An 8,680-nucleotide genomic window follows, 5' to 3' on the forward strand; every position below is an offset into this window, starting at 1 on the left:
CTCCCCTCACGTCCCCGGCTCTCCTTCTCCCCTCACGTCCCCGGTGCCGGCTCTCCTCCTCCCCTCACGTCCCCGGTGCCGGCTCTCCTCCTCCCCTCACGTCCCCGGTGCCGGCTCTCCTTCTCCCCTCACGTCCCCGGCTCTCCTTCTCCCCTTCCCTCACGTCCCCGGTCCGCCGCTCGGAGCCGCCATTACTGTTTGTGTTTTGCTCTGTCTGTGTGGAAAGCTCATCCGCGATTTCTCAGCCGCACATTCTACACACAGAAAAACCTTCCCCTAGGCCCCGGTTCCCCCTCACCGCCGCAGCACCATCACCGCCTTATTTCTGCCAGGAGGGAGGATATTTTTTTTTTTCCAAGCTGCGTCATGTTCTGGAGATGTGGAATCTGCAGCCGCCAACAACAAGACTGACTGCAGAGACTGCACTGGGCGCTGAGCTCCGGAGAGCCCGGAAATTCGGTAAATGTACTGATTGTGTGGGTCTGTGGGACTCGGGGCCGCTGCGGCTGCTTCACCGGAGGGGGCTGCTCAGCTCTGCTACATAGTTTCTGTGGGAGAATTCTAAAAAAAACTAGAGACCATGGAAAGAATAATCCACAGCAACCAATCACAATGCAGCTTTCATTTTTCAGAAGCTTTATGGAGACTGAAAACTGCAACCTGATTGGTTGCTATTGGTAACAGCACCATTTACCTTTTGCTCTCCCCATTGAGGCTCATTTTCATTTTTTCCTCCTCTTCTTCCACACGCAGGGCTTGTTTATTACGAGTCGTAGTTGTCAATGATACCTTTCACTTTACTATATAATGTGAAAAATGGGAAAGCCTGATTGCACGGGCGGTAGGACTGTCCCGATCAGAGTTACCGTGACGTGGTGGGATGGCTTTTGTGCTCTTTTTTGATGAAAAAACAGTATTACTAAAAACTCTGTGTTATTTAAATGCACTTTTGATTTTTTACTTAGTTACATCAGGGTTTTTGCTTACTTTTTTCTCTTGTAGGTTTTAATGTTTTGTGGCCAGTGTGAACATGCGTTTAACCTCTGCATGTATACCACTTCAAGTTAAGCTCAATTTTTGTGTTTTTTTTTACTGCAGAACAGGCTGTCAGTCAATGTGCCGAGGAGAGATCACATTGGATAGTGATCGGTGACTGCAACCGCCCCGATGACTGGAAGCGAGCGGCTGCAGGGAAGATACAACTTTTACATTCCTCCCTGCAGCTTAAACTGAATAACAGAAAAGACAGGATTCCTGTGCAAGGACCATAAATGGACCCATATTTCCCAATATCTTCCCCCTATCTCTCAGAATCCTCCGGTAATTAAATTCCTTAGGCCCCTGACACACATCAGTTTTTTGCCGTCAGTCACAATCCGTTGGCTCGACGGATCGACGAATCTGTCACAGATTGTGAAAACCTGATGCGACGGATCCGACTAGGGGGGCTGAGTAAAGGATCCTACAAAAATCAGAGCATGCTCAGTTAAAAAAAAAAAGCGGAATTCGTCACAGAATTCCGTCATTTGATGGATGCGGCCCCCATAGGCTTCCATTCTAGCAAACGACGGACGGCGACAGATCCATCCCTGTCGGTTTTTTTGACGGAGACAAAAAAAACGTTACTTTGTCGTCTCCGGCCGCCGGACAAACAATTTTCGACAGATCTGGCGAACCACAGATGAAACATGAGGCCATCCGTCGCTAATACAAGTCTATGAGCACGGTGGGCAGCACGGTGGCGCAGTGGTTAGCACTGCAGCGCTGGAGTCCTGGGTTCTAATCCCACTCAGGACAACATCTGCAAAGAGTTTGTATGTTCTCTCCGTGTTTGCGTGGGTTTCCTCCGTGCACTCCGGTTTCCTCCCACATTCCAAAGACATACTGATAGGGAACCTAGATTGTGAGCCCCATCAGGGACAGTGATCATAATGTGTGCAAAACTGTAAAGCGCTGCGGAATATGTTAGCGCTATATAAAAATAAAGATTATTATTATGAGAAAAAAACGGATCCGGCGGCATTAGTCGCCGGATCCGTTTTTTTTTCAAAATTCAACGGATTGCGACTGATAGCAAAAAACAGATGTGTGAAAGGGGCCTAACGTTCCACCTCTGGGACCCGCATCTATCACTTTCCATTCACTTTTATGGCAGTTCCTAAATTAGCCATGTATGGCTGGCCATCCGGGGAATCGCTGGGTAAGATTAGTACTTTTTTCATGCCGAATCAAGTCACATGATCAAAACTGCGCATTTTGTCTTAGATTTCCTCACTTTTTGGGCTGTGACAGCTCCAGAGACACTGCTGCATAGTGCAAGCGAATGGGGTCGCATGGTGATCACCAAGATACTGTGGCAAGCAAGTAAAAAATAATCCAACTGGTTCCAACTCTTAGCAATTTGCTTGTCGTGGTTCCTTTCGGGTCACAATATGACCCCATTCGTTTGCACCATGCTGTGAACTTTCCAAGTGCCGTGAAATTGCTAAATGCCGTCTTTACATCATTCATTCATATTGTAAAGGTGAGAAAATATTCTGAAATTTGTAAAAAAAAAAAAAGGAAAAATTGTGTCGCCATTTTTAGATATTACTACCATGTATTGATATTGATTTTGGGGTAGTATGACAATTTGATCGCTTTTTATTGCGATTTTGTTTGGAGGGAGAGGTTGGCGATGATGAAATAGCCTTCCAGGCATTCCAAATTTTTTTTTCTTCAGCATTGAACTTATACTTTTAATAATTTTATAGTTCGATGTATTTTTTGGACACAATGATAATAAATATGATTTTTTTTTTTTTACTTTAATTATTGTGGAAGCGACATGATCAAAATTTTTATATTTTTTCAAACATTTTAATTTCATTTTTATTTTATTTTCAATTCCCCTAGAAGACTTAAACCTGCGATTTTTCCACCTCTACTATATACTGCAGTTCTCATACGAAGCTCAGCCTGTGGCTCCGTAGTTATGTCATGGTAACTCATCGGTTCCCTACGATCGCGCCAATGGTGTTATTTAATATTTAAATGGTTGGACTCTGGTGATCGGAGGGCGCTCCTGTGGCTGCTGGTACAGGTGGATGTCGGCTGTGTAACGCTGCCAGTATCTGCCTGGTAAGAAGCAGGATCAGCGCCTGAGCTGGATTCTCCCTTTCGATTACGTCTCGACCACATTGACCATTGTTAGATGTAAATTGTAGATGGATGGTTCCTGAGTGATGATCGTCTCCTCCTTTCTCTTCTTTTTTCCAGATATCGTCCTTATGACGTAGCTCAGGATACTCGTGACAGCAGCTGCTCTTTGTAGCTTGACTATGGCTATTCCGATAACTGTCCTAGATTGCGACCTCCTGTTATACGGCCGCGGACACCGCACCCTGGACCGGTTTCGCCTGGATGACGTTTCCAATGAGTACTTGGTTACTACGTATGGCTTCCCCCGGCCATTCATCGACTACCTGGTTGAGCTTCTGGGTGCCAGCCTATCCCGGCCGACTCAGCGATCCCGTGCCATCAGCCCTGAGACTCAGATCATGGCCGCTCTTGGATTTTACACCTCCGGTTCATTCCAGACCCGTATGGGAGACACGATTGGAATCAGCCAGGCTTCCATGAGTCGATGTGTGACCAATGTCACGGACGCCCTGGTGGAGAGAGCCTCGCAGTTCATCTGTTTTCCCCAGGAGGAAGAGTCAGTGCAGAAGCTGAAGGATGACTTTTACGGCCTAGCGGGGGTCCCAGGTGTGCTGGGAGTGGTGGACTGCATGCATGTGACCATTAAAGCCCCTAATGCAGAGGACTTGTCATATATAAACAGGAAGGGCTTGCACTCCTTAAATTGCCTTCTGGTGTGTGACACTCAGGGGGTCCTTCTCTGGGCTGAAACCCACCGACCCGGCAGCACCCAGGATGATATGGTTCTCCACCAGTCCAACCTTTCCTGTCTGTTTGAGACGAAAATGCACAAAGAAGGTTGGATGCTGGGTATGTTCCCATCATGTGTCTGCAGCTATGCATCATATACCATATATACTGTAACAGCAGCGACCTGATCCAGCGCTGATCCCTTCTGTTTAACCATTTAAATGCAGCTGTCAATCCCTAAATGTCACAATAGCTGGTGCATACGGAGCAATTAATGGGCCAACGGGTCACAATGCCAGCTTAGACATAGCTGGGGACCCCCATCGCTGCCCTATTTACCCCTTTGTGATGCCCAGCCTGCCTGGAATTTCCTAGAAAACGTTAATTTAACTATATACTGACTTCAATTAGACAAAGGCAGGATCACGTTCCCTAAGGGGGCTACAAAAGAAAAGTAAAAAATAAATAAATAAATTACACATATAGATAATTTTAGATAATTTTTGTAACTAATATAAAATATATATAGTAAAAAAATTATGTATGTTTTAGTCAACCACCTTTGCTCAGGTTAACTTGTATGATAAAACCCATATTTGCAATTTTTTTTTTTTTTTACAAAGTTCAGAATTTTTTTTTTTATACCTCAGTATAAATAATTGAGTTTGTGATGTATTCTGAGAGATAAGGTTCTCGTATTTTGTCTTAATTAGCGGACGGCGCGCTTCATCTACAGCCGTGGCTAATGACGCCGGTGCAAATCCCCGAGAGCCCCCAGGAGTACAGATACAACATGGCGCACTCCGCCACTCACAGCGTCATGGAGCGCGCTCAGCAGGCGCTTCGTCACCGCTTCCGCTGCCTGGATGGATCGCGCGCCACCTTGCAATACTCCCCCGAGAAGTCGGCGCAGATCATCCTGGCCTGCTGCATCCTGCACAACATCGCGCTGCAGCACGGCCTGGATATTTGGTGTGATCCTGGAACTTCTGCCATGGAGACTGAAGAGGACTGTAATAACATGGAGGCGGTGGAGACGGAAGCTTATCGAATGAGGCACGAACTAGTCCAGAATCATTTCACCTAGAGAATAAATATCAAATTAAAATACACCTTTACCTATGGAAATATGTGGCTCCTCTTCTTTATTGTCCCCATGACAACACTTCCTGTCCTGTCAGATATTTGCCCTGTCATATGGTCATTATGTGCATCCATGTCACCATTCACATCCTGAGAGTAGATATTAATATCAATGCTCTAGAATGACTGATAACACCTCTGTATATAGTAGATAACACAGGATCCATCATTCACAATAGGTGATATCACAACTCACCTCCTCCTCCTGTAGAATGACTGATAACACCTCTATATATAGTAGATAGCACAGGATCCACCATTCACAATAGGTGATGTCACAGCTCACCTCCTACTCCTGTACAATGACTGATAACACCTCTATATACAGTAGATAACACAGGATCCACCATTCACAATAGGTGATGTCACAGCTCACCACCTCCTCCTGTACAATGACTGATAACACCTCTATATACAGCAGATAATACAGGATTCACCATTCACAATAGGGGATGTCACAGCTCACCTCCTCCTCCTGTACAATGACTGATAACACCTCTATATACAGTAGATAACACAGGATCCACCATTCACAATATGTGATGTCACAGCTCACCTCCTCCTGTATAATAACTGATAACACCTCTATATACAGCAGATAATACAGGATCCACCATTCACAATAGGTGATGTCACAGCTCACCTCCTCCCCCTACTGTACAATGACATACCATTTCTATATACAGTAGATAACACAGGATCCACCATTCACAATAGGTGATGTCACAGCTCACCTCATCCTCCTGTACAATGACTGATAGCACCTCTATATACAGTAGATAACACAGGATCCACCATTCACTATAGGTGATGTCACAGCTCACCTCCTCCTCCTGTACAATGACTGATAACACCTCTATATACAGCAGATAATACAGGATCCACCATTCACAATAGGTGATGTCACAGCTCACCTCCTCCTCCTGTACAATGACTGATAACACCTCTATATACAGTAGATAACAGGATCCACCATTCACAAAAGGTGATGTCACAGCTCACCTCCTCCTCCTGTACAATGACTGATAACATGTCTATATACAGCAGATAATACAGGATCCACCATTCACAATAGGGGATGTCACAGCTCACCTCCTCCTCACTGTACAATGACTGATATCACCTCTACATACAGTAGATAACACAGAATCCACCATTCACAATAGATGTCACAGCTCACCTCCTCCTGTAGACTGATAACACCTCTATATACAGTAGATAACACAGGATCCACCATTCACAATAGGTGATGTCACAGCTCACCTCCTCCTCACTGTACAATGACTGATAGCACCTCTACATACAGTAGATAACACAGAATCCACCATTCACAATAGATGTCACAGCTCACCTCCTCCTCCTGTAGACTGATAACACCTCTATATACAGTAGATAACACTGGATCCACCATTCACAATAGGTGATGTCACAGCTCACCTTCTCCTCCTGTACAATGACTGATATCACCTCTATATACAGTAGATAACACGGGATCCACCATTCACAATAGGTGATGTCACAGCTCACCTCCTCCTCCTGTACAATGACTGATAACACCTCTATATAAAGTAGATAACACAGGATCCACCATTCACAGTAGGTGATGTCACAGCTCACCTCCTCCCCCTACTGTACAATGACTGATACCATTTCTATATACAGTAGATAACACAGGATCCACCATTCACAATAGGTGATATCACAGCTCACCACCTCCTCCTGTACAATGACTGATAACACCTCTATATACAGCAGATAACACAGGATCCACCAATCACAATAGGTGATGTCACAGCTCACCTCCTCCTCACTGTACAATGACTGATAGCACCTCTATATAAAGTAGATAACACAGGATCCACCATTCACAATAGATGTCACAGCTCACCTCCTCCTGTAGACTGATAACACTTCTATATACAGTAGATAACACTGGATCCACCATTCACAATAGGTGATGTCACATCTCACCTTCTCCTCCTGTACAATGACTGATATCACCTCTATATACAGTAGATAACAGGGGATCCACCATTCACAATAGGTGATGTCAAAGCTCACCTCCTCCTGTACAATGACTGATAACACCTCTATATACTGTAGATAACACAGGATCCACCATTGACAATAGGTGATGTCACAGCTCACCTCGTGTACAATGTCTGATAACACCTCTATATACAGTAGATAACACAGGATCCACCATTCACAATAGGTGATGTCACAGCTCACCTCCTCCTCCTGTACAATGACTGATAACACCTCTATATACAGTAGATAACACTGGATCCACCATTCACAATAGGTGATGTCACAGCTCACCTTCTCCTGTACAATGACTGATATCACCTCTACATACAGCAGATAACACAGGATCCACCATACACAATAGGTTATGTCACAGCTCACCTCCTCCTCCTGTACAATGACTGATAACATGTCTATATACAGCAGTGTCGGGATCACACTCAGTCGGAGCAGCCTTTGGAAGTGGAGAATCACCAGAAATAATACACAAGACACGTCTTGTATAGTGTATCACTGGGAAGTCTCTGAAGCACGCCTGCCTTCAATGTGCTATCCCTTCTTTATATAGTTGTTAGTGGTTATACAAGTTTTGCATGTTTAAACAAAGAGACAAAACAGGAAAGAAAGAAAAGAAAACAGTTTCGTGGGCGGCAGTTTCACAACAAACAGTACAAAGGCAATTCCACAGACAAGAAAAACAGGATTTCATACTATAGCTAAAATGTCCTTGAATGGACAGGTCAATATTTATCACAAATTCCTTTTTTTATTTTTGTTCATTGAGGTAATCATTTTTGTTCTGCTCTTCACAATCCCCCCTTTGACATATTCCATTCAAAACCTTGTCGATCATTTTAGTCATTCTTTTTGTGATATTACAAAAAAAAACTTTATATTCTCGCATCCATTACACAAAATTTATTTGTGCATACCGAGATACCCTTGAGTACAACCTTGAATAATACATATATAATTACAATAACCATAACTGTATGTATTAGGCTTTGCATAATCCCGGTAACCCACCCACCGATCCCTCTGAACCAATTGGCCGGGTTAAGAAAAGAAAAGGTATCTGACCACCAGCTATCCTTATTCTGGTCATTGTCTTTGTCATACTGATCCCTGAGTCGTTGTACGTCCTTTAATTTAAATGTCATACTCATAGTACTATTCGGGTCTATATAATGACAGCAGGTGGGTCCGATGATTTGACACATACCCCCTTGTGAGGCAGTTAGGTAATCCAATACCAGGGTATGTTGGTTAGTGACTATTATAAGCTGATTCTGTACAGCTATACTAGTATTTAATATGTCCAATATATCCCAAATCTGATCATCTAGATAATCCGTGGCTCTAACTAATTTATCCCACATTTGTGTTAACATAGGATAAATAAAAATGGTACTAGCAATTTTGTTGGGAATTCCCATTTGTACTATATGCGGCCTCCCCGAGGGACGTGGTGAGTTATCTGCAGCTCTTTTATACAGTGTGTGCTTGGGCACGGCTTGCATATTCACTTGTTTATTTGAAATTATGAAAGTAGCCGGGGTTAGGCGTCCTAATGTACAAGTACCCTTTATACCTACGGGAAGCCATTTATATGCTCCTTCTCCGCATATGCAAAATGTAC

At 43.9% G+C, this 8,680-nt stretch overlaps 1 protein-coding gene across 4 annotated transcripts; it reads left to right on the top strand.

The window, feature by feature from the left end:
* Positions 1-336: 336 nt before the first annotated feature.
* On the top strand, positions 337-4,992 carry HARBI1 (harbinger transposase derived 1). 4 transcript variants are annotated; one of them, XM_069739196.1, is made up of 4 exons: positions 337-459; positions 1,099-1,320; positions 3,259-3,990; positions 4,584-4,992. In XM_069739196.1, the coding sequence occupies exons 3-4, from the start codon at positions 3,321-3,323 to the stop codon at positions 4,955-4,957; spliced, it is 1,044 nt and encodes a 347-aa protein (XP_069595297.1). In that variant the 5' UTR covers positions 337-459; positions 1,099-1,320; positions 3,259-3,320; the 3' UTR covers positions 4,958-4,992. The 4 variants fall into 4 exon arrangements, with proteins under 4 accessions (XP_069595297.1, XP_069595298.1, XP_069595301.1 ...); XM_069739197.1 differs by lacking the exon at positions 1,099-1,320 and having other exon boundaries at positions 351-459; XM_069739200.1 differs by lacking the exons at positions 337-459; positions 1,099-1,320 and adding an exon at positions 2,073-2,200.
* Positions 4,993-8,680: the final 3,688 nt, after the last annotated feature.

This window comes from Ranitomeya imitator, chromosome 9, assembly GCF_032444005.1.
Source record: "Ranitomeya imitator isolate aRanImi1 chromosome 9, aRanImi1.pri, whole genome shotgun sequence".
Lineage (NCBI taxonomy): Eukaryota > Metazoa > Chordata > Amphibia > Anura > Dendrobatidae > Ranitomeya > Ranitomeya imitator.

Excerpts from the sequence above, each read along its gene's own strand:
- HARBI1 (XM_069739196.1), top strand. The coding sequence starts at position 3,321 with ATGGCTATTCCGATAACTGTCCTAGATTGCGACCTCCTGTTATACGGC. Across the intron at positions 3,991-4,583 it reads CAAAGAAGGTTGGATGCTGG|CGGACGGCGCGCTTCATCTA; the intron begins GTATGTTCCCAT and ends TGTCTTAATTAG.